Source organism: Giraffa tippelskirchi, chromosome 11 (genome assembly GCF_054371585.1).
Source record: "Giraffa tippelskirchi isolate mGirTip1 chromosome 11, T2T-mGirTip1v1.2.pri, whole genome shotgun sequence".
In the NCBI taxonomy this organism is placed as follows: Eukaryota; Metazoa; Chordata; class Mammalia; order Artiodactyla; family Giraffidae; genus Giraffa; species Giraffa tippelskirchi.
This window is the reverse complement of record NC_137285.1, coordinates 19,933,895-19,959,553: the sequence shown is the minus strand read 5'-3', so window position 1 is coordinate 19,959,553 and position 25,659 is coordinate 19,933,895. Positions and strand designations below refer to the sequence as shown.

The following is a 25,659-nucleotide window of genomic DNA, read 5'->3' as shown; positions in this document are numbered from 1 at the left end:
GCTTGTATTAACATGTGGGTTCCTTGAATTCTTGGTGATGTTTTAAAAAAAGAGCTCCTCAGCGAGAGGTAGGAGAGACCTGTCACAGGGCACTTTCCCACCTGGTCCCGGAATGTTTTGTGTGACAGCATCAGTAGCACAAGGGGCCAGGGACAGGATGTGTTGGGTGAGTCGGAAGTCAGGGATCAGGTGAAGCTGCACAGTGGATGCATTTTAACGACAGCAGGGGTAAGTGAACGCCAGGAAGCGAGCAAGAGGAGAGGCTGCGTGACTTTTCTCTAGTTGCGGTGCGCAGGCTTCTCATTGCGGTGGCTCCACTTGTGGAGCGCAGGCTCCAGGGCACAGGGGCTCAGTAGTTGCGGCTCCCGGGCGCCAGAGCACAGGCTCAATAGTTGTGGTGCGTGGGCTTAGTTGCTCCGTGGCATGTGGGATCTTCCCAGCTGGGGGGTAGAACCTGTGTCTCCTGCATCAGCAGGCGGATTCTTCACCACTGAGCCACCAGGGAAGCCCTTGATTCTGCCCTTTCTGAGCTCTCCTCACTTAGGCCATTCTGTGTTTAGAAACTTATCCTGTGAGCATTTTTTTTTTTTCTTCATATAATGCAGCCACTCAACTCCAGCTTACCCTGTTCTCACCAGATGGTAAGAACTACTTGTCCTGGTGCTGGGAAGAGTGGGTTGCCTGGGATGTCCTGAGAACCCACGGGAACCCCAGGAGTGCCTTCCAAAGGAACTTCGAGGTCATCCTTACTGTATTCCTTAGGCACTGATCCCCATGTACTGAGGGTTTACCATGGTGAGAGGTAAGACTGAGAGGAGGCATGTGGTCAGCTTTACAGGTATGAGGCCAGGCCCCAGCCATGACCGCTCTAAAGGCCAGTAGGTGGGTATTAGGGAGCTGGCTTGTCTGCATCTCCTTCATGGACATGACAAGAAATTCACAAAGGTTCAAGAAGGGAGACAGAAATTAAAGTGCCTGTCCCTCTTGTCTGAAGCTCCTCCAAATTTCCCGTCCACTCTTAAGGTCTCGTGTACCATTCCAGATGCTTCTCTTGACTACCTTCTAAAAGGAGGCTGGAGCTCTGAAGGGCTCTACACACTGTGGCCAGAGGTCCAGAGCCTTGAATGGAGCTCAGCTTCCACCAGGCCACTGCCAGGTGAGAAGAGCCTTACCTGGTTTCCTTACAAGTCATTTTACTGGGATGCATGCAGTCTGGCTTCCCTCATAGCTCAGTTGGTAAAGAATCTGCCTGCAATGCAGGAGACCCAGGTTTGATTCCTGGGTCGGGAAGATCCTCTGGAGAAGGAAATGGTAACCCACTCCAGTATTCTTGCCTGGAGAATCCCATGGACAGAGGGTCCATGGAATCGCAAGAACTGGACATGACTTAGCGACTACACCACCACCACAGTGCACTCTGGTCTTCAGTGAAAAAATGAGGCAGGTCCTCATGGTTTTTGTTTCCTTCCTAGTTTTTTGCATAAACTCCAGATGGATTCTAATAAACCAAGCTACTAACCATGCCTACCTTCCCCCTCCCCCACCAACAATCTGTAAGGTCAGATCTGGCTTGAGGGATGGTATCAAGCAAATTCACAAATCAGGTTTCTGAAACCTCATCTCTTATAAACCTGCTACTTGTAGATCCACATACAGGGAATGACGTGTGTATTTCCACACCAGAGTGGTCACTTGTCAACATACAGTCTATTATAAGCTAATGGGGTAAATGGGCAGGTGGGTTACCAACTTGTAAATCTGCCGCCATCGTTTTCTTTTCTTCTCTTAACCTGACATGAAGCTAACTGACATCCACGTGTCAGTGATCAGTGACGTCCCAGCGGATGACAAGGAGGCACTAAAAATGCTATTGTTTGACTCAATTCTATCATTTTCCATAAAAAATCTGTTACTGGTTTTTTTTTTCCCAAAAATACTTTCACTTCTCACTTTTGATAATAAAATATGATACAGTCACACAAATGTATAGCTTAAAAGGGGACATGCTTCTACTTACCGCCCTGGTCAAGAAAGAGGACTCTGCAGCTGCCCGGGAGGCCCTCCAAGCCTCCCATCACCATAACCTTTCCTCCCCACCAAAAGCGCCCCTGTTCCTTCTCCAGTAATGACTTCCTTGTGTTTCTTTATAGTTTTATTCTCAAAGTCTGCATCTCTATTTGTGACTGTCTGCCGCTTAGAGACTTGGCTGTCTCTGGGGCCCGGCACGCACACTCCTCTGAAAGCCGCCATCGTGGAGGCCGGTTGGCAGGTTCTTTGCGTCAGAACCTGCAGTCCTCTCCGGGCACATTTTTACTGGATTCCCATTGTTCTTTCAAGAGTTTCTTTTTCTCTAGGGTTTCCTTTGCTCTTTTTTTTCTTTCTTGCTTTCTCTTCTCTGCCTCGCGTTTTTCTCTGCAAACAAGACTGTTTTCGCCATTGTAGAAGATGTCCACTTTCTCTTGCAGGATTCTCCGAGCTAGCTTTCTGTTTTGGTCAACGGATCTGGTCTGGTGGCACTGTAAGAGATGATATTTCATCATGTGAAACCCGGTGTGTCCTAGGCAGGACCTTGGGAATCTAGACAACCTCATCCCTTTACAGAGGGGTTGGGCCCACAGGGGCAAAGCCACTTGTCAGGAGTCCCTGCGGGTCAGCGGCAGGACGAAGGCCAAGCCCATTCCTGCCTCTGCCCAGCCAGTGCCCAGTCCTACACCCCAGCTGTGTTACGTGGCTTTCACTGTGACTGTGCCAATATTTGGAGTGTTGTTTTGTTTAGAAGTAACAATAGCCTTCAAAGAAAGTCCCCAGATAATTTTGGAAATGTCAACCAGTATGTCTAAGCAAGCCCTCTTGTGTGCCCTGTTTATAAATATAAACTTCTGTCTAGAGGGAAATAGCCTCTTTTGGCACTAGTGGTAAAGAACATGTCTGCTAATGAAGGAGACGTAAAAGATGTGGGTTCAATCCCTGGGTTGGGAAGATCCCCTGGAGAAGGAAATGGCAACCCACTCCAGTATTCTTGGCTGGAGAATCCCACGGATAGAGAAGCCTGGTGGGCTACAGTCCATGGGGTCGCGAAGACTTGGACACCACTGTAGTGACTTAGCATGCACGCATGCGCTATTAGTCAACCATGATGTTCATTATGTAACATCTCTTATAACTGGTGAGTGCATTGCAAAGCTAATTTATTTGATAAATTCTGTTAAATTAGGGTGAAAAGATAACATTTTGAGCAAATTTGGAGTAAGCTATATGAAATAGGTTAAACAAATTTAACTATGTCAGGTTTCAGAGTTTTCTTTGTTGCTCATGAGTAACAGTTTTTTTCGAGGAGGAAACGAAAAATGATTGAGATTTCAGCTAATATGCTCAGAAATATAGCAGCAAAGAACAGCTGTCAGGACCAGACGTTGGTTTTGGTCTGAGTTGACTCTGGCAGCTGGAGGAACCTCTCTGGGCCTCAGGCTCCACGTTATAAGCTTAGTCTTGTAAAAATTAAGAGTTAACGTGAATGTGAAGCTGCTCAGAACAGGGCCAGCCGGCAACATGCTCACGTGATCTGTAAGTACTTGCTAACGGTACCACTGGTGTAGGAAAACCCGCCTCTCCTCTCTCCACTGCGCCTCCAGGCTTGTGCTGCCCTCAGGGCCCTGGGGCTACGGGACAGACCGGCAGTTCCAAAGCCAGTGAGGCCACTACCAAACCAGGAAACGGGAGAAAGCAGTACACCCTTTCTTAGAGTGCAGCATGTGTTGACGGCTGGCGATGTTCAGATCAGCGGTTAGATTTTTATATTCAGGAGGCTCTGCCGGCCCGTTCTGCTGAGGGCTGACATCAGTTTGCCTCGTTACCTCATTCAGTCCTTCTCCAGAAGGGCAGGTGTCGCTGACATTTAAGGGGGGAAGGAGAGACATGGAGGGAGAAGCCATCTGAGTCATCCCACAGGTGGCTAAGGGCTGAGCCTGCTGGCAGACAGCCTGGGCCCACGGGCTGCTCGGGGGCCCGGAGCCCATGGCAGAGCCATAGACAGAGCCCTCTGCAGCCGCTCTGCAGCCCAGAGGCTCGACAAGAACTGTGGGGCCTGCCAGGTTCAAGGATGGCAGCAGCGCAGGATCCTGGGAAGGGGCTCCTGGGGCCGGGCCCGAGACCCACAGTCCCCCTACTGCTGGGGCCACAGCTGTCACTCCGGAGAAATCAGGGGACCCCGAGGCCACCTTCCTCTACCTTGACGACGATGCCCGAGGGCATGTGTCTCAGCACCACGCAGTTGCTTGTTTTGTTGGTTGCCTGGCCCCCTGGACCGTGGCCTTTCACGAACTGCTCTTCAAGCTCATGCTCGTCCAGGGAGAGCAGTGCGGGGCGGTCCTTCTTGCCAGCCGCCTGCACCAAAGTGGCCACCGTTCCTGGGGACAGGAGTGGCGACTTCTCGCAGAGCCGGAGTCCCCAGGGCACCGGGCACACTCTGGTCAGTGGGGCAGGAAAACGGAACAGACCCGAGGCACTCATGGCGAGGGGCTCTCAGGACCTGAATCAGACAGAGAGGAGAGCCCTTCAGCCTCGTCTGCTCTCAAGATTAGATGACTACTTCTTCAGGTTCTAAGATCACCTCTTAGGCACCAGTTCAAACGATCACCACCCATCTGGCAGGCAGGGGATTTAGGAAATCCGGGTAGACAGGACACCCAGCCACACACACACCTCTCCCTGGCCCTGCATTGTCTATAGTGTTCTCAGCACAGCTGGTAAATATTTTCTTGTAAACGGACCAAAAATATCTTCAAAGCACCCAGAAGTGCCGTTTTCTCAGGAAGGAGAGGCTGCGAGTGTGAAATTCAAAAGCACGGGGCTGTAATTTGATAAGGAAATACTCCATAGGACACCAAGCAAGGCTTAGAATCTGAGTCAAGTGACATGATTTAAGCGTGTGAGAATCTCCGAAATCAAAATGAAAAGACAACAGTATGTGATGGTCTGATTTAGAGCTGAGCTTAAACAGTCTGACGCAGTAAATATCACTATCAATCAATGTCCTGATTGTTGTTTTTTAATGTTTCCAGTTTCATGGATTTGAATAGGAACATCTGTTCCCTCAGAAGGATTGCCAATCACAGGATCCAACCAGCACTCATCCTTAGAGCTACCAAGTCCACTGATTTTTTTTATTAAGGTGCCTGTTAGGTTCAAAGTAAAAGGCAAGGGAGAGGGAGTGACATGAGGTCAGAGAGAGCAAGATGCGGTCTTTGCAGAGCTCACAGAATTTCTCCCAGTCAGAGAAGGTGTTCAAGAAGAATGGGAGAGCTACTGAACGGGAGGTTTCAATAACCACTCGAGACGAGCGGAAAGCTGAAGTGTCCTAGTTGACAAATGAATAGAGCATAACAGCCATGAGGATGCGGTGAGTCCCACAGGCCTCTGCTGTTTTTCGAGAGAAGGCAGAAGATCTGAAAGACATTGTCAATTTTCAGAGGCCTACATACTCTCCATGTGAATGGGACAGGGATGTGTGTCACAACCTTAGCCTGTTTTCTCATCTGAAAAATGCAGGAGAATAAGTCCTCTTCATTGGGGCTGCACCAGTGGCTCAGCGGTAAAGAATCTGCTTGCAAGGCAGGAGCCACAGGTTTGATCTCTGGGTAGGGACGATCCCCTGGAGGAGGGCATGGCAACCCACTCCAGTATTCTTGCCTGGAGAATTCCCATGGACAGAGGAGCCTGGTGGACTACAGTCCATAGGGTTGCAGAGTCCGACACGACTGAAGCAACTTGGCATGTGTGCAAGCCCTCTCCATACAACCCACACAGGTTTTGAGTGAAATCAGAGAAAACAGTAGTATTCTGGAGAGGGCTTTGTTGATACTCCTGAAGGTATGAGACTGGTTTTTAGCAAAATCACCCAGGTGGATTTGGGGAAGTATGAACGTGCACCTCACTTAAATACTTCTTGATCGGGGATTATGTAGGCACTGAAAAGAGATGTATAGTTGTTTTGGTTTTTTTTTAATTGTAGTTGCTTTATGTGTTCCTCTAACAATGCTTCTTGTGAGGCTCTAGACAGTTTCTTTCACCACTTGAAACCTTGTACATTCTAGGTTATGGCAACTGGTCTCTAGCACAGGGAGGAACTGGAGTTTACCTAAGCCAACTTCTTCAGCCAAAAGCACTTAACGTCAACCAAGTTATTTTTCACTAGGTTTCTCTTGGATCATTTACCTTTCACCTACCAGCAGTTCTGATGGCTGATGGCCACTGGGTGCCACATGATCTCTAGATGACCTTACGGCAGAAACATGCTAGTAGGCGTGGCTTCCTTGTAAATATGTGCATTTTCTGAAATCCAAGTGCCTATCTTAGTTATCAGTTCAGATGACATGGGCTGTTTCCAGAATGAATACAGTATTCTTCATCTCTCTTTCTATGGAAAATAAATAAAATGAAATATACTTTGCAGTCTTTAGGCCAATGCTTGTTTTCAATCTTGTAACTGACACTATGGTGTAAACCAGTGGTCCCCAACCTTTTTTGGCAGACAGCTGTCTTCGGGGAAGACAATTATTCTATGGACCACAGGGGTGGGGAATGGTTTCAGGATGATTCAAGCGCATTACATTTATTGTGCACTTTATTTCTATTATTATTACATCAGCTCCACCTCAGATCATCAGGCCTTAGACCCCGGAAGTTGGGGCATGCAGGCGTGCTCAGTAGCTTGTCGTGTTTGACTCTTTGCGACCCTAAAGGCTGTAGTGGGCCAGGCTCCTCTGTCCATGTGATTCTCCAGGCAAGAATACTAGAGTGGGTTGCATGCCCTCCTCCAGGGGATCTTCCCAACCCAGGGATCCAACCCGTACCTCCTGCAGCTCCTGCACTGCAGGCGGATTCTTTACTGCTGAGCCACCCGGGAAGCCCCTGGAAGGTTGGGAACCTCTGGTCTAAACTCATATCTTCTTTGTGAAAAGTACAACATTCACATTCCATCAGTCCCAGTGGGTAATAATTAAGGAGGTGTTGGTTCATAAGATGCTCCGTGGCTACCAGGGGAGGTATTCTGAACCAAGAGTATGCCAGCGAAAGTGGTGCTTTAAAAATGGGTTTTGTTTATTGTGTGAAATATGTCAGAAGCATCCTCAGGAAAAGGTAAACAATAAAGTCTTTCTCTGCCGTCTCTACAACAAAGAATCCTCTCCCCTATAAATGATTGAGTGAGACCAAGTCCATGTCCACAATTTCCCTCCCCTTATTTCTGCTTTCAGTCTACAGAATTCCTTTGTGTATTAGTGTCTGGTCCCTGGATTAGGTTCATGGAACAGGAGCCCAGTGCCTCTTCTGGGCCTGCCCTTCCGTTAGGCAATCTGACCAGGCAGGATGGCGGTAGGATATAGTGCGGCCACAAAGAAAAGGAAAGAGGTCTGAGACAGGGCGACACTCCCAGACAAAGCGTGGAGAGGAGGAGAGCACTTTTATCAGCTGCTTTGTCGCCAGCTCGATGTGCTTCAAGTCTACCTTTCTGTCCTAGTTCAGAGCTGACACACACAGGAAGGTCTCCCACCCGACTGGAGTTCATGAAGGTCCTCAGTGTTCAGTGACTGGCTGCTTTGTCTAACAGCTAATTCCAACGGCCAATCGGATGATTCCAAATACTTTGAGTATCTCCTGGAGCTCTGGCTGGACTCCAATAATGGCTAAAAATGACAAACACACCCGTGGCTCCACTTCCCCGAAGCCCGGAGAAGAGTATGGATTGGATTTCAGTTTTTGTGATGCTCACAGAGCAACCCAAAGTCTTTGGGGAACAATAAAAGCAGCTCGAATTAGAGCTCATCGTGACATTAGAAAAAAAAGAGAAATGGTAACAAGCAGTGCGAGTAAGGGGAAACCAGCAGTCCAAACAGCAAGCCCAGATTCCTTCCTGTTGGTGTGAGCCTCGGGCCTGGGTGGGGTCTCTACCCTGACTCCCCTCAGCTCTGCTTTTCCCTGGAGGGCGGCGTCTGCAGCAGACAGCTGACTGCAATTTAGGTTAAAGCTGCGCTCTCTCACTTGGTCAACTTGGAGATAAGAGGGCGATGCCTTTACAACAGGGAATGTTAATTTGCTCAATGAATATTTTCAGCATCTACTATATGCCTCGATGAGTCTGAGACTGCAGCATAAAACGGAAATGGAAACGTCTGTAAGTAAGGTATGTGCCAGAGCCTAGCATGGACGGGATGCCAGAGAGCAGTGGTTCTCAGACTTCACTGTGCCCCCAAGTCACCCGGAAGGCTGGTTATCAGCACTTCGAAGCTGCATCCTATTAGGTGCCTTTGTTCCTGATAGAAGCCGGTAGAGTCCCTCCTCTGGCTTACACAATCAGCCCAAACCAAGGCAGACGTCTAGCTCAGGGGTGGCATGCTCTGCTCTGGAATGTGGCCTGTGATTGGCGCACACACAGACTTTAAACAAGGGGCAGCGAGGTGAGGCTTGTTTCACCAAAGGCTCAAAAGCTCTGGAGAGTGGTAAGGGGAGGCTACTGCCTGTGCATCTGAGACGCAGAGAGGGTATTTGAATCTGGAAGTCTCAGGATTAGCTCTGGACCCACCTTCTGGATGCCATTTGCCTACCATTCACTGATGGTGTTTTAGAAAGGTAGAGTACTGGTTTCTCTTAGACACAACTTCTTAGCGTATCAACCTTGCAGGAATCATCCAAACTAAGCAAAGGCACAGGTATGGAGATTCACTGAAATGGGGTGCTTTAGGAAAGATGGGGCTTCCCAGGTGGCTCAGTGGTAAAGTATCAGCCTGCCAAGCAGGAGATGCAGGTTCAATCCCTGGGTCGGGAAGATCCCCTGGAGAAGAAAATGGCACTGACTCCAATATTCTTGCCATGGAGAATCTCATGGACAGAGGAGCCTGGAGGGTCACAAAGTCCATGGAGTCGAAAAGAGTTTGACACGACTGAGTGACTAAATGACAACAACAATAGGAAAGATGATAGTTCACGCTTTCATGGCTCTAACTTTCACGCACAGACAAATCCCTTAGGGATCCTGTTCAATAGGATGCAGCTCATTAGGTCTGGGGTGGGGCTTGAGACCCTGCCTTTCTAACCAGCTCCCAGGTAATGTGGCTGTTGCCTGCAGTCCTGGCTTTTAGGATTATATGACTGCTGGTTAAGAGTCTTAGGATCGTGTTGACAATGATGGAGGTGGAGAAGGTGGAAAGGGAAGGAACAGGCAAGAGAAGAAAGACATTTGGAGAAAAGAATGAAATGAATGTCGAATTGAGCAAAAAGAGCAGGTGAAATGGTCACGAGGGAATTGAGAAACTGGGTCATCTGAAAAAAGAACACAAAAAATGTTGCTTCTATTGCATTAATGTTCTAGAAGAGCAATGTCCAATAGAAATACAGGGCAAGCCACACGTGAAATTCTAAATTTTCTAAGCCACACTAAAAACAGTAAGTAGCAACTGATGAAGTAAATTTCAACATACTTTGCTTAATCCAATACATCCCAAATATAATTAGGTCAACATGTGCTCAATATAAAAATTATTGAGATTTTCTTTTTATATGAGGTCTGCACAATCTGAGGTGTGGCCACGCTTATAGCACATGTCGGTTTGGACTAGCCATGAGTGCTCATGGCTACTGTAGTGGATAAGGGAGTTCTGGAGTCTTGCAGTCAGAGTGTGGTCCATGGAGCAGCAGCACCACCGAGAGCTTGTTAGGCATAAAGAATCTCAGGTCCTACCCCAGGCCTTCTAAATGAGAACCTGCGTTTTAATAAGATCCTCAAGTGATTCAGCAGCACGTTGAAGTTTGAGACACAAAGGACACAGGAATTAGCAAGTTCTTCCACCTGCTTTTCAGAGCTTGTTGTCTCTTATGTTGATAATATTTCAGAAGTTGAGGTCAGAATGCAGCAGGGCTGTTTACCTGCTTTAGTCATGGTCTTGCTTCCCCTTCCTGAAGAAGGAGATAAACTAGATCTCAAAAACAATGACCTCATCAACGGTGAAGGACCAAATTCAGTGAGCTTTTAAAGAGACAAAATGGCCAGCTGATGGCACCAGGAGATAAGTGAGAAGATTTTCTGAGAAATGCTTAATAATCATCTATATTTTGAAAATGTGTTTGGGGGACTTCCCTGGTGGTCCGGTGGTTAAGAAACCACCTTGCAATGCGGGAGACGTGGGCTCAATCCCTGGTCTGGGAACTAAGATCCTACCTGCCATGGAGCAACTAAGCCCACGCCACAACTAGAGGGTCCGTGTGATGCAGAAAAAGATTCTGTATGACTCAAGGAAGATCCCGTGTGCTGAAACTAAGATCTAACACCGCCAAATACATAATAAATACATTTGAAAAAACCCACAAAAGTGTGTTTTGGTGTTCCCTGCCGAATGGGAGTAAAGAGAAAGCAACCTTTCTTTCCCTTTTGCATCCAGCTCATGCTTCTGTTCTGGTTACCTGAAATCCTCATGAAGACTGAGAAAGTTGCTCAGTCATGTCCGACTCTTTGCGACCCGATGGACTGGGGCCCGCCAGGCTTCTCTGTCCATGGGATTCTCCAGGCAAGAATACTGGAGTGGGTTGCCACGCCCTTCTCCACGAGATCTTCCCCACCCAGGGATCGAATCCAGGTCTCCAGCATCACAGGCAGATTCTTTACAGTTTGAGCTACCTGGGAAACCCAAATCCTCATGAGGGCTGGAACACATCCCCAAACAGAACCCTAGGAAACTGTGGCTCAGGCTTGACACAGACCCTGTCATTTCCTAGGCTGGGTGTTCTCCACTGAAGAGAAAGCACCGTCCAGCCACAATAAGTGTTTCCAGAGAACTATTCCTCAAAAAAAAAAAAAAAAAAAAAAGCACAATGGACTGAGCAGGAAAGGGCAACAGAGCTGTTGTCCTTGACTTGGGCAACAAGAGGATAAGGAGACCACTCCCGAGTTTGGTTTAAATTCAGTAGGCTTACTGCTGCCCAGTTCAAGAGACAACTAATAAAGCAGATAAAGAGAAAAGCTTTCAATTCATACAATACCAACGGCCCGTTCAGCTTTTTTTTTTTAAACAGAAAACATTGAATCCACAATTACACCTCTCCTATTTGGGTGCGTCACTGTGATTTTCTTCTATTTATGGTGCTTAACAGGAACTCTGTTATTTATCAACTATGCTATTAAAATAAGACAGACACATAAAAAAGCAGCAATGATTACACTCCACACTTTCCTCTAAAAGTCTCAAAGTCTCTATTAATGATGCCATGTATTTGTTTAGGACGTCTGTTTTCAAACCACATTCAAATACGTTATTGTATTTCATACAAATAAAAGACAAGATGCATACTATGTGGAATATTTCAGGAAGACTTATTTTGGAAGAACATTCCATTTTTTTAAACTAAATTTGTCCTTCCCACCCCTTGTTTCTTAACCTTTCATAACATCTCCAGATTTGTTCTTCCTCCAGCTCCTTAAAGAGTATTAGCTCATTTTCAATTTTCTCTTGACCCTTTCTCGCGATTTTTTGTCCGTGAAAGACCATACTGCTCTGTAGTCAGCCTGACCTGAGTCACTTTCTCAACGCTATGATTTACTCACTGTGCAGCTCCGGCCATGTTTCCAAATCTGTAAAATGGAGGCTATACCACCTAGGAAGAGAAAAAAAATCACACAGGTTGCCAAAGATTTAAAGCACTTAGTGGTGCTCCAAAGCACTAAACTACAAAGCTCAGCAACCTCTGGCTAACAAAACACAAGCTCAATCTGCAAACGGATTATTTCATGGAGTTATGTTTTAGAAGCTCAGAGAAAAGATATCTAGAACATGACCTGTGAACTATTTCACTTGGTATGGTCCAATTTAAGAAATACTTGGGGACCATGTGATCACCAAAGACTCGCTGTTTGGTGAGGTCATAATTGTGGTCTATGAAATCAGGTGCCAGAGAGGTAATTATGATGCCTAGAATATGGCTTGACTTCCCAGCTGGTTTCAAATTGAAAGATAAAAACTACCTTCATCAAAGCAAGTCCTGGTTTAAACATACAGATCTTTAGGAATTATCTGATATAGTAAAAAAAATTATGAGGGATAGGAAAGGTGAAAAAAGTCATATTTAAATGTATACCTGATTATTCATTTTCATGTTCAATGGTTAAACTATAGTTTTAGAGTTCCTCATTTTTCCTGTGGGAGACAGCCCTCCCCCAATCCCCATCAATGACAAGCTGTTTGGATATAAAAATTACTGACACCAGGTAACACCCTGGTTAGCAGACATTAAATGCCTCAAGCCGTTAACAGCCAGTATTACTGAATAGCCTAATCTTATCCCAATCAAAGAGCTCGACTCAAAACTGGCAATTTGAAGCCTTCATGGCAAAGAGGAATACTTCAGCAATGCATGCTCAGTCGCTCCATTGTGTCTCTTTGTGACCCCATGGACTGTAGCCTGCCAGGCTTCTCTGTCCATGGGATTATCCCAGCAAGAATACTGGAGTGGGTTGCCATTTCCCCTTCCAGGGGATCTTCCCAACCCAAGGATTGAACCCGAATTTCCTGTGGCTCCTGCATTGACAGGCGGATTCTTTACCACTGAGCCACCTGGGAAGCCCCACTTGAGCAATATGATGTTATAATAAAGTCATATGGTAATCACACCCTTATAAAGCCATAAAGTATTAGTGTAAGCTTGCACACAAGTAATGCAAAATCTCCAGTATAAGGAGAGGGAGGTTAAATTAGATGAATAGTTACTGGGCTTCCCTGGTGGCTCAGATGGTAAAGAATCTGCCTGCAATGCAGGAGACCTGGGTTCTGTCCCTGGGTTGGGGAGATCCCCTGGGGGAGGGCATGGCAACCCACTCCAGGATTCTTGCCTGGAGAATCCCCATGGACAGAGGAGCCTGGCGGGCTATAGTCCATGGGGTCGCAAACAGTTGGACACGACTGAGTGACTAAGCACAGCACATACAGCACGTACTTGGATTTCTAAAGCCTTCTCTTCCCTAGTTATTTTTATAAAGCTTCTTTTTAGTTCAATTAGTCAAAAGCAATTTCCACTTTGAATTTTTAAAAATTTAGACCCTTCCAAAGAGCTTATGGAGAAGGCAGTGGCACCCCACTCCAGTACTCTTGCCTGGAAAATCCCGTGGATGGAGGAGCCTGGTAGGCTGCAGTCCACGGGGTCGCTAAGAGTCGGACACGACTGAGCGACTTCACTTTCACTTTTCCCTTTCATGCACTGGAGAAGGAAATGGCAACCCACTCCAGTATTCTTGCCTGGAGAATCCTAGGGACGGCGGAGCCTGGTGGGCTGCCGTCTGTGGGGTCGCACAGAGTCGGGCACGACTGAAGTGACTTAGCAGCAAAGAGCTTAACCTAAATTAAGAAATAAGGTATGAGTACCTGGACCAAAATATTTCATATCAGTTGGTTAACCAGATAACTTGGTTAATCAGAATACTAGCTCCTGAACATGTTGGCTTATTAATAACAGATTAATAGGTTTTTCGAAAGTTACCTAAAATCACACTGCCAAAAACAGAAACGCACTGAAACTAAACAAAATCCATCTGATTCTGTATCAAAAAGCCATGCTCTCCTGCCTAGTGCATGGTTAGGAACTAATATCCAGTATTCGATGTTGGGGTTAACATTTATCTTGAAGGAAACACACCTCCCTTTGCCTGAAGCTGTCCCAGGAATCCACTCTCCCATCCTTGTGTGAGTGCAAGATTCTACAGTATCTCAATTATAGATTTTTAACCAACTGAAATTAGTAGTAAAACTGCTTTTTGTTTTGTTTTTTGACGGACTTGAAACAGACGTTGAAACTAGAGCCCGTGTGCTTAAAAGTAATTTGATTTAGTTTAGGTATTAAACATAGCACTGATTAGTGGATTAACACAACTGGGAGGAGGATTTGACTTATTTCAGCTTGAGATCTTCCATACACGGATAAGATTTTGGAGAGAATGAATTTTTACTGTAGAGACAAAATTATTGGAGGTGTTTTTAGAAGGCTCCGATCAGATGAAACGCCCCCTGGCAGATTTGTTATTCCAAGGGCAAATAACATCTGCTCCATCCTGGCTTCTCAGGCACACCTAAGGACAGGGCTAGCGAAGTCCCTTTACTGGGGGTTCAGGACACTTGGAGGGAAATCTAAGAGCTGGCCAAGTACTTTAAAGTACTTTCGTCTGAAAAACGCGGACTGGACAGTGCGTGTGAGATGGGATGGGGGGCCCACGGGGAGGGACGTGGGTTCTCTGTGGTCGTTCGAAAGGCTTGGCAGGAGCAAAACCCTCACGACGCCTAAAACAGGCCCTGCTGCATGATCATAGCTACCCAAGGCTCTGCTGGACAAATAAATGAGCATCGATCCATTTGCCCTCTGGCTTCGGTGCAACTATTTTCTCCATAACGGTGGGCTCTCGTCCTCGCCCGCCCCCCAAGTCCGTGAAGAGCCCAGTGCTGACACCCCACCAGCCTAAGGTAAATCAGATCCAGGGACAATATAGTTCAGCTGTCGGGGCCGGCTTCATCTCACCGCCAGTGGGGCCTCCAGGTCAATGGGCGGCGCGACTCAGGGTCGCAAAACAGGGAAATTCAGGGATTCTAGCTCCCAGTCCTCTCTCCAGAGCCCCTGATGATTGTCGGCAACCGGGTGGGTGCCGAGCTTCTCCGCAGACGCTTACCTGACCTCAGGAATGGCCTTCCGCCCCCAATGTTCTGGGGAAACCTCAATCACCGCAGGAGCGAGATAGCTAGCGCGCTGCCGAGTCTGCGCACGCGCGGCTCTTCCGCCGCAGCTGCCCACAGGCCTGAGCCCTCCCGTCTTACCTATTGCGCATGCGGGAAGCCAAGTATTCGTTCCCGCGTAGCCTCCGTAGGTTCCCAGAGAGCCAATCAGATGAGAGGACTTGACAGCAGCCCCGCCCCTCTCGTTTCCCTGGCTCTGACCTCCCTCTCTGGTGGGAGCTGGGGGGACGGGAAGGGGTAAGCCGACGCGCGCGCGCCGCTGCACGGCCGTCTCCGCCCCCTTCCGAGCAACCAATCGCGACCACGACGCCGGGCGCGCGCACGCTCCCTCGAGTTTAACGGTCGCGAGAGGCCGAGCGCCCGACCCTGACATCGGCAGTGGGAGCGGCGGCCAGGTAAGTGGCCGCCGGCCTGCGGGGAGCTGCCAGTCGCAGGGGACAGGGGACGCCACGTCGAGGACACCGAGTCAGCGGAATTCTGAGTGTGCTGATGGGTTAGGGCGGGGGAAGACAACAGCCAGACCACACTACCCCAGCGGAGCCCGCGGGCGTGTGGGGGCTTTGCCCCGGTCCGTACGCCTTTTCTAGACTCTGTGCCCTTGAGTGACACCCGCGCGGCCCAATCGCTGAGCGCCTCTTCCCCAGGGGCGGGGGGCTTGAGGGATTTCGCTTTTCTTTTTTTTTTTTGAACAGGTTCTTGGGCTTCTTTTGAGAATCAGTAATGTAGTTGTTGCACCGACAGTTTTAAATCCGGCCTCCCTGCTGGCTGCAATTTAGGCGACAGCCAGCAGCGGCGGTCTGGCTGTCAGCGCGAAAATGTCAGAATCTGGCCTCAAAACCTGAAATCATCCCTTCTTTCCCCTTCTCCGGCTCCCAACAAAGCAGAACGCCTGGTTAACTTTTATATTCTCAGCATACCCCGTATTATCAGTCGTTCCTTCCCCGCTAACTCCCTTTTTCCCTTTTGGAGCTGGGGGCATCCAAAGCGTCATTTTTATTGTTGGGAGATACAAAAACGTCTCTGTTCTCCATCAGGTTCTTAAAATTCCGCATTGTATATCTTAAAAAAAAAAAAAGAAAGACGTCTCCCCACCCCCACGCTCCGCTGGGGAACCATCATCACATTTCAAGATCCATCTGGATCTACTGCGTCCGGATTAACCCAACGGGGGAAATAATAGATGGGGTTGCATGCAGATCCATGTCCCCAGAGAGCAAGGTGATTTGAATCCAGGTATTTTCGTTGCCAGATGGAAGGTGCGCCCCCCGCCCCCAGCTTGTCAGTACCCTTTGTCGTCGGTGATCGGCTGAGTCACTGAGGAGAAATTTAGCTAGGTCGGGTTACCCTTGGCCTTCACACCTGTCCCTGAAGGAAACGGTTCCTTTGTGAGCTGATGCTTTCAAGGTTGTGCTTTGTAAAACCAGGCCGTATAAAGTGGGAACCTAGAGAAACCAGAATAATACATTATTTTCCTCTATTGCGTCGCGTAAAGCTTACATCTTGTAAGCAGCATAGGTTTTCTTTTATTCTTTTCCCCCCGTTATTCCTTGGCTTTTTTTTTTTTTTAAGTAAATGAATTCCTTAAAAAGGAGGCAATTGACTTGTTATAGCCTTTTTACCTCTGTATATCTAGCCTCAGTTAAATTTTAGTGAACCTGGCAAATAGTTTATTTTTTCAGAAGTAATTAAAAGTACTCTGTGTATATAGTATATAGTGCAAAATGCATTCCTTCCACCCCCACCTTCAGTGGGGAAACAAGCATTGTTAACAGTTGAATTGGTTGTTTTCAATACCAAATTAAATACTAAGTAGTTCCCATTCATCTATTCATGGCATAAATCAACAAGCATACTTGATAGAATGTATTAAAGGAATGAACAAGGCATGTAAGTATTCCAGTTATTACACAGAATTATGTCTGGAACCTTGCTTATTAAGCACCTAAAGTTTTGAAATGTTACCTGAAAAAATACTGGTTCAGTTCATTCGCTCAGTCGTGTCCAGACTCTTTGCAACCCCATGCACTGCAGCACGCCAGGCTTCCCTGTCCATCACCAATTCCCGGAGCTTGCTCAAACTCATGTCCATCGAGTCGGTGATGCCATCCAACCATCTCATCCTCTGTCGTCCCCTTCTCCTCCCGCCTTCAACTACTACTACTACTGTAAATCACTGTTATTGTAGATTTTTTGTTGAGATACAAGTTACCATAAGATTTATTCTTTTAGAGTGTACAATTCAGTGATTTTTTTAGTATAGTCACAAGGTTGTGCATTCATCACCACTGTCTAATTCTAGAACTTTTCATCTCCCCAGAAAGACACCCTATGCCCATTTTGGTCACTCTCATTCTCTCCTCCCAGCTCCTGGCAACCATTTATCTCCTTTCTTTCTCTATAGATTTGTCTACTCTAGATACTTTGTATAAATCGAATCATATAATATGGTCTTTTGTTGGGCTTCTTTTACTTAGTGTGTGTGTATATATATATGTATATATATACTTTTTTTTTTTTTTTGGCTGCACCTTGCGCTGCTCGCAGGGTCTTAGTTCCTCCACCAGGGATTGAACCTGGGCCCACGGCAGTGACAGGTCTGACCCCTAACCCCTGGACTGCCGGAGAATTCCCTTTAGCATAATGTTTTAAATGTTTATCCACAGTGTAGCATAATTCAGCACTTTATTCTTTTCTATGACTGAGAAATATTATATGGATTGTTGTTGTTCAGTCACTAAGCCATGTCTGACTCTTTGTGACCCTGTGGACTGCAGCATGCCAGGCATTTCTGTCCTCCACTATCTCCTGGAGTTTGTTCAAATTCATGTCCATTGAGTCAGTTACGCTGTCTAACCATGTCATCCTCTTGCTTCCTTCCCCCTTCTCCTTTTGCCTTCAGTCTTTCATCAGGGACTTTTCCAATGAATCAGCTCTTCACGTCGAATGGATACACAACATTTATTTATCCAACAGTTGATGGACATTTGAGTTGCTTCTGAATTTTGGCTATTATGAATAATGTTGCTGTTCTTAATGTAGATTTGTATAAAGGGATCCAGGTTTCTAAAGTTTTGACAAAGTTTGTTCCTCATTCATTTTCAGACTCTCCTGGGACCTTCGGATATTTCACTTCTGAATGTCAGCGACTGAAAATGCCTGTAGACGATGAAGCATCTGAAGACGACTCAGATTCAGTTTCTTCAAACATTGCAAGAACCTGAATTTTCAAATGAGAGCATGTAACAATTTCTGTACACTATGGAAGATTTTGACTTGGGGAAACCCTTACAGAAAGCTTCATCTTCTATAGAATCTGATATAAAAAATTCTCCTCATTCTCTTGGACTGAACTTAAATACTAATAGGTAAGAATGGGAATAGATTTTTTTTAATGTAATGACAAATTAAAATAACTTTATTTGCATAATTTGCTAGTTTATCCAAATAGTGTCACACTTACTATTTGCATTTTTAAAACCGCAAAACTATGATCAGAAACTGTTCAAGGACAGTTGTTTAAGAATAGTTTCAGTACTTTCATGTTCTTCATTTCTCTCAGAGATACACTTTTACATGGGGAGCGTTGTGAAAAAGAACTTCTTTTGCTAGATGCAGTTCTCTTTACATTTTTTAAATTTTTGGTAAATTACAAGCATATCTTTAAAATTTAGTTGCCTAAATATTGTTTCTCCATTTTGAAATTAAGAGGACAAATAATGTTTCATGTTGCAGAAATACCTCACCAATCTTGAAAGTAGCAATTAAAATTGAATACTAGGAAGTTAGCAAAAAAGCAGGCTGAATTGACAAAATAGATGCTATCAAACAATGCATTTTATACATTTTCTTTTTAAATTATTCCACGTTTGGTTTGTTTTAATCGGGGCCTGTTTACTCTCATTTTATACATAGTCGGACAAGTTGATTATTTGGTTTCTAAATTTTTTGCTGTTATTCAGTCGTTAAGTCATGTCAGATTCTTTGCGACCCCATGAACTACAGCACGCCAGCTTCAACATTTACATTAGCTTACAAACAGCAAAGAGGCAGAGGCCATTTATCAACTATAAAAAGCAAGTACAGTAAAGCAGAAACACAGCAGTCTGGCGCCTACTGGTAAAGGCACAAACTTGCACGCAGTAATCGATCTTGAAGAAATTGTGTATTTTAAATAAATTCCTTTAAAGATTTGTTTATTCTTTGCTTTCCTCAGGAGGAATTTAAGGCAGCTTACAAGAATATACAAAATAAAAGGAGAAAGCATAAAGTAGGGTGGAAAGGGAGGAAAAAAAAAAGCATGGGACATGGTCCAGAAACACTTGCCATTGTAATCTGTACCTACTTCCTGAATGTTGGCCACGCTTTTTGTTTCCTGTGTCATCATTTGGCAGCCCTTTTGAAATCCACTTCTAGAAGAAACCCTTTTTAGAACGTAGTGTTTGATTTGCCTGGAGGAACTTAAATGTGCCTTTCTAATGAAAATTATGTCACTGAACCAGCTCCCTTTTATTGTGACTGGCAGTTAAATTGGCCAAATTTAAACTTGATTATTATACAACTATAATTGTGTATTAAACCCTTAATGGACACCATATTATGTTCTTTCCCTTGAATTTTTATTAGTATTTTTCTGATCCTACCTCTTTATTATATTAATGTTTTTTGATTAGTGTCCTCTTTTTTACAAATTGTTTGTAAAACAAAGCAGAGTATCAATAAATGAAAAAAAAATGACCTTTCAGTGGTTGGAATTTAAAAAAATTTTAATGTCCCTAATTATGCCTTGTGTTTTTATAAAGCAAATCTGAAATAAACTCCTCTCAGATTTGGAAAAGCAAATTTCCTCCTGGGAAAAATTAGTGCTATTTTACACATTGAATAGGCTAAATAAGTCCTGAATATCTGCTGCTAATTTGCTTGGCACTACTTTTATTCAAAGACAGTGCAAAGATAAGCATGAGTTTATCATGCCAAATTAAGGGGATCCAGTTAACAAGATGTGACTGTAATTCTGGGCAGTGGAGAAAGGATCTCCATTTCAATAAAGGACTGCTCTTAAAGTGGAGTGAAATACTCCTCTGGAATAAAGATCGGAATCACTGAGAATTTTCCTTATTGTTTAGCATACACTTTTATTTTCTGCTCTACTTTGGAGTATTCTTTCCCTTCTGAAGAAGGTCTTTCTGTTTTGTTCTTAAAAATATAATTAAGTGCTGTCTTTTCACTGCTATTTTCCTTTCACGGACAAACCTGTGATCAGATTTTCAGCAGATGAGGTGCTCTTAAGTAGGATTAAGTATCAGTAGTTTTGTACTGCTCTGCTAAATCTTGAACTGCTGAATTATTCAACACTTTGGTAGAATGAAGAAAACCATGTGAATTATTTATGTTTCAACAGAAGTAGTCCCCACCTTAGTACAAATGGGGTATCCTCTTTCTCAGGGAAGACCAGATCATCTGTAATACAAGGTACAGTTGAAGTCCTCACCTCTTTAATGCAGGAGCTACAAAACAGTGGAAAGACTGATTCGGAACTTTGGAAAAACTGTGAGGTATCTAGTTTTGTTTTATTTTTGGAATTAAAAAAATAATTTCTATTTATGAATATGCCTCTACTAAACTCTAAATTATTAGCAATTTATATTCTAAAGAGTATGATACTTAAGTTATTGCTAAAATAAAGCGGTCAAGTATATTAGGAAACAATATAGAACAAATGTGAACAAGATAATCAAAAGTACGTTTTAGCAATATATTAGTGATTGCTGCTGCTGCTAAGTCGCTTTAGTCATGTCCAACTCTGTGCAACCCCATGGATGGCAGCCCAGCAGGCTCCTCTGTCCTTGGGTTTCCCCAGGCAAGAATACTGGAGTGGGTTGCCATTTCCTTCTCCAGTGCATGCTTGCATGCTAAGTAGCTTCAGTCGTGTCCGACTCTGTGCTACCCTGTGGACAGTAGCCCACTAGGCTCCTCTGTGCACAGGATTCTCTAGGCAAGAATAGTGGAGTGGGTTGCCATTTCCTTCTCCAATATTAGTGATTAGACATTCTAATTTACATTGTGAATGTGAACTAAAATACTTTGTTATACTTTATTAGTTTTTTTGTTAGTTTTTATAAACTAAAACGTCTTTGTTCAGAAAAATGAGAATCGCCAACCAAATTATTGATATTTGTTCCTAATCCTCATCTTTTAAGTAACTTAAACAGAATTGTCATGATTTCGTAAAACATAAATTCACTTTGAAATATTTTGAATGCTCTGTTTATAAATAAGGCTTCTGTTTCATACCTTACTGCATTTAGCTGTGCTCCATTGACTTACATTGATTATTCAAGTCAAGTGGTTCTTTCTTTTGTCCATAGGTTAAATTGTGATATAAAAATTTAACAGTTAAAAGAATATTTATATGTAAATTTTGTTTCATGCAGTAATACCCAAGATATACTTTTCCAAGTCTAGAGTTGGTAATGCTATGCAGAAATGTATAAAGCATTATTATTAAATTCTTTATTTAGAGAGCAGTAAATTTTGTTTTAAATGTTATTTATAGTTCTAAGACTATAATTTGTGTTACTTTTCAGAATGTGGAATAAATAGAATGAAAGATTATTTGGTTTAAGAATTCAGTAACAGCTACATATATTCATTATCCATAATCGTTAAAGTTAAATGACTGTTACGGCAAACTTAAAAGAAAACTTTTAACTTTTTATACTTTTTTTTCCACATAATGATCAGTATGTGCTAATGCAAAAGACCTATAAAATGCCCTTGTAAAATAATGTAAATAATAATGGAATGTTTTATGAAATATTTCTCCTAGTGCTTTTAAAAAAATTGAGGCAAATTGTCTGAATGTGGCTTGACGTCTGGTAAATTTGTTTTCAACTAGAAACTTTTATTTGAAATCTTCGAAATCAACGTCTTCAATCAGAATCAAAATATATTTGTGAATTTAAAACATAGATTATCATATGCCAGGATACCAGCTAGCCGCTTACACCTTTTAACATTTGAACCAGTTTCTTTATGCCCTTTTTTTTGTGATCTAACAGATTTTTAAGATTATGTTTAGTATTAATTGACTATTTAATTTTCATAATGTAGGCATATAATTGATTATTCACTGAAGAGCTTTGTAAGCTATTTCGTACTTTGACAGAACATGAAATGCTATTTTGGCCATTTCAGTAAAATTTCTTGAATTTGTTTTGTGTGTTTTTGTAACATATGAAAATAAAAGCATCTGATACTTTAGGGTAGTGATTTAGAAAGCATGGGAGGGTAAATATTGTGCAAGTCTTATTCCTGACTCTTCCCTGAATTTCATGTTTATACCTTTCTTTTGGAATAGTAACAGTTGTAAGAAACTAATGTACATTATTAAAGAACTAAACCTCCTACAGAGCTCTGGAAGAGATTTGGTGAGGAGCTGATTCTTTAGAATTCTTTTATTAAAACTTCTCTTCTGGAATTCTCAAGTTTATCACCGCTTAAACTTGGGAAGGTTATATATTTTTATTCTATCAGGAAAGAATCTACTAACGCATTTCTTTAGAAATACTTGAAGATATTATTTTTGTTTGCTTTTGGCCGCTCTGTGTGGCTTGTGGAATCTTAGTTCCCGGCCCAGGGATCAAAACTGAGTTCACTGCAGTGAAAGCACTGAGTCCTAATCACTGGACCCCTGGGGAATTCCTCTAATGCATTTTAAAGTACTTGCTAATATTCCTATGATTGTAAGAAAATTTTAAAGCACATCATTATCTATAGCGTTTTAACTATTTAGCACTACTGATTATAATAGTAATAGTTATATGGTGATTGCTGCTGCTAAGTCGATTCAGTTGTGTCCCACTCTGTGCTACCCCATAGACGGCAGCCCATCAGGCTCCCCCGTCCCTGGGATTCTCCAGGTAAGAACGCTGGAGTGGGTTGCCATTTCCTTCTCCAATGCACGAAAGTGAAAAGTGAAAGTGAAGTTGCTCAGTCGTGTGCGACTCTTCGAGACCCCATGGACTGCAGCCTACCAGGCTCCTCCGTCCATGGGATTTTCCAGGCAAGAGTACTGGAGTGGGGTGCCATTTGCCAGGCAGTATACTAGATACTTTCTGTCAGCGGCCCTCAACCTTATTAGACCTGAAGCCTTCTTTTTAAAACAGCTTTTAAAATAACATTAACTTATATTGTCCTGAAATGAAATTCACAGATAATATAACCTGTTTGTATCTGCTTTAAAAAAAGTCAGTGCAATGTCCTGTGGTATAAAGGAGTAATAATACTTATTTATAATAAGATAACATGTAAATATATAAATGCTCAGGTGCATCTACATTAGAGAACATAATGAAGCAGTCCAGTGTTTACCTCTGTGTCGGCTCTCCATGAACGCAGCAGCTATCAGCACAGAATGATACGGCTGCCTTGCATTGATGCACCAGCACTGTAGCTGGTGACATGATTTTCTGAAATGGCACCTAATTTCTGGGCAAGTTCTGAAACATCTTGGGAGTTGCATTCCTGGACAGTTTGGTGACTTGAAAACTGTGCAAAATAGAATATAAAATGGACACAGGATAGTTCTTTATTGTGGAGACGGTCCTGTGTTTTGTATCCCTGGATCATGCCCCCTAAATGCTAGCGGTGCTCCCCCTATCTTTGTGACAAACCATGACCTCACAGATTTTCAACGTATAGTTCCCCCATTGAGATCCTTGCCTTACGTGCATCATATTTAAATTTAAAATTTAATCCTCCCAGCCACAAATAACGTGTTGTTATTGCCATTTTATAAATTAGGAAACTGAGGGCTTCCCTGGTGGCTCAGTGGTAAAGAATCTGCCTGCCAATGCAGGAGACCCAGGTTTGATCCCTGATCTGGGAAGATTCCGCATGCCGCAGAGCAACTAAGCCCGTGTGCCCTCAAGTCTGCTCTGCAACAAGAGAAGCCATTGCAATGAAAAGCCTGTGCACCTCAACTAAAGAGTAGCTCCTGCTTGCTGCAACTAGAGAAAAGCCCTTGCACAGCAACAAAGACCCAGCACACACCCCCGCCCCCACCAGGCCAAAAAAATACACACTGGATTTTAAAGACAGTAAAGGAATGTAAAATATCTCCTTAGTGTTTTTTTTTTTAATTAGGAAATTGAAGTATAAAGAAATTAAATTTACTTGTTCAGAATCACACAAGTTGTTGGTGGAGAGGTGGGAGTCAGAACTATGGGAAAGCCCACAGGGTGTTTACCAGGCCAGACTAGAACCAGACTACAGCAATCCCATGCAGGCTGATAGCATCAGAAATGTGCGTTCACAGGAAAACTTCAATCAGGTGCCCATATCCTCCAACAACATATAAAATGCAGGTAGTACAAATCACTTTAGTGATTTTGAGATGATATTTCAAATTCATTTTGAAATGAATAATAGCCCTTCTTAACAATTAAGTGTATAATGTTATCACTGTATTAATAATATTCTTTAAGTTACTTTATTTAAAATTAAAGGGTAAACAATAAAATCTGTCTCAGAAAAACAAAAATCTCCACTGATTTATAGCCTGAATGAACTCTCTTCATTTGTATCCTAAATAAGAAAGTGATGGTAAGGATGTGATTAATATCTTGTCTCACATACTATGAAGCCATTATTTTTATTAAGTAAGTTGTTATTCTATCATTATTATAGTTAAGCTTTATGTGAATAATAACTATATCAGATTAAAAATAACACCTAAGGGTATGGGGTATAACTTAAGAAAACTGTTGCCTGATTGTTTCTTTTCTGTTTTCATTAATATAAAGTACTTTGTAAGTTGAAAAAATCAGGGACTTGATTTGATCTAGTCTGCTTTTTCCTGAAGTCAGTTGATTTAGAATTCTCACTTCCTGTCAGTGCTCTCATATTTCATTTAAGGTTTTCTTTTCCAATCTTAAAAGGTTTTCTCCCCTTTACCTTAATACTGTTATACAGATTTCAGCTTAATTCTGTTACGTTGTATAAATGGCTTTCACCATTAATCGGGAGGATCACTGGATTGTGTGGTCTATAATACCAAGAAAAGTTCAGCTTGCAGTTGTTGTTGTTCAATCACTAAGTCATGTTCAACTCTTTGTGACTCCATGAACTGAAGCATGCCAGGCTTCCCTGTAGTTCACTATCTCCCTGAGTTTGTTCAGACTCATTTCCATTGAGTCACTGATGCCATCCAACCATTTCATCCTCTGTCGCCTCCTTCTCCTCTTGCCCCCAGTCCTTACCAGCATCAGTCTTTTCCATTGAGTCGGCGCTTCACATCAGGTGGCCAGAGTATTGGAGCTTCAGCTTCAGCCTCAGTCCTTCCAGTGATATTCAGGGTTGCTTCCCTTCAGCTTTCAATATCCATTGTTATATGTTTGTTTAGACTGTGTATCTGAGTGCTCACTCTTAACTTGGTCTTGTAACCTAGGTGGTGGAGTGCAGGCAGGGATGGGAGGGAGACTGGTAAACCCAAGTGAACAAATGAGATATTTGCTGATTGTGGTAAATGCTCTGAAGGAACTAAACAGGATACCAAGAAAGAGAGTGCCTGTGAGGATGGTTTGGAAAACTCTTCGAGAGAAGAGGATAATTAAGCTGAAATTGCGGAATGGGAAGAAGCCAGCCACGCTGAGAGCTGGGGAGAGACTTTCTAGGTAGAGGGTACAGTAGGTGTCAGTACAAGACTTTTGAGGTGGAAGACAGTTTGGGCATGTCCAGGGAACAGAGGGAGGCCAACGAGGCCAGTGTGTGTCGTGAAAGGGACAGAGGGATTTGAGAGGAAGCTGGGAGGTGTGTGCAACCCAGATCACACAGGGCCCTGCAGGGAATAACTGGAATGGAAAGACACTGGACGGTTGTAAACAAGGAAGCCAGTTGTCACAGT

The 25,659-nt window shown here is 43.7% G+C and overlaps 2 protein-coding genes across 87 annotated transcripts in view; one reads left to right on the top strand and one right to left on the bottom strand.

The window, feature by feature from the left end:
- Positions 1-2,139: 2,139 nt before the first annotated feature.
- Positions 2,140-15,312, bottom strand: MTRFR (mitochondrial translation release factor in rescue). 37 transcript variants are annotated; one of them, XM_081540382.1, is made up of 7 exons: positions 14,838-15,102; positions 13,275-13,373; positions 11,591-11,640; positions 10,453-10,666; positions 6,225-6,415; positions 4,228-4,528; positions 2,140-2,516 (listed from the first exon to the last, which is right to left on the bottom strand). In XM_081540382.1, the coding sequence occupies exons 6-7, from the start codon at positions 4,507-4,509 to the stop codon at positions 2,280-2,282; spliced, it is 519 nt and encodes a 172-aa protein (XP_081396508.1). In that variant the 5' UTR covers positions 4,510-4,528; positions 6,225-6,415; positions 10,453-10,666; positions 11,591-11,640; positions 13,275-13,373; positions 14,838-15,102; the 3' UTR covers positions 2,140-2,279. The 37 variants fall into 37 exon arrangements, with proteins under 37 accessions (XP_081396508.1, XP_081396506.1, XP_081396517.1 ...); XM_081540380.1 differs by lacking the exon at positions 14,838-15,102 and adding an exon at positions 14,693-14,780; XM_081540391.1 differs by lacking the exon at positions 10,453-10,666 and having other exon boundaries at positions 6,214-6,415; positions 14,838-14,968.
- The window catches only part of MPHOSPH9 (M-phase phosphoprotein 9), a 57,303-nt gene continuing 46,731 nt past the window's right edge, over positions 15,088-25,659 (top strand). For 24 of the 50 annotated variants that reach the window (XM_081540328.1, XM_081540301.1, XM_081540303.1 and 21 more), the window contains exons 1-3: positions 15,088-15,151; positions 17,859-18,121; positions 20,155-20,308. In XM_081540328.1, the coding sequence (XP_081396454.1) occupies positions 18,015-18,121; positions 20,155-20,308 (261 nt within the window). In that variant the 5' untranslated portion in view covers positions 15,088-15,151; positions 17,859-18,014. Of the gene's footprint in view, positions 15,325-17,858; positions 18,122-20,154; positions 20,309-25,659 lie in introns of all 50 variants that reach the window. The other 26 variants (XM_081540310.1, XM_081540308.1, XM_081540334.1 and 23 more) reach the window with 4 other exon arrangements.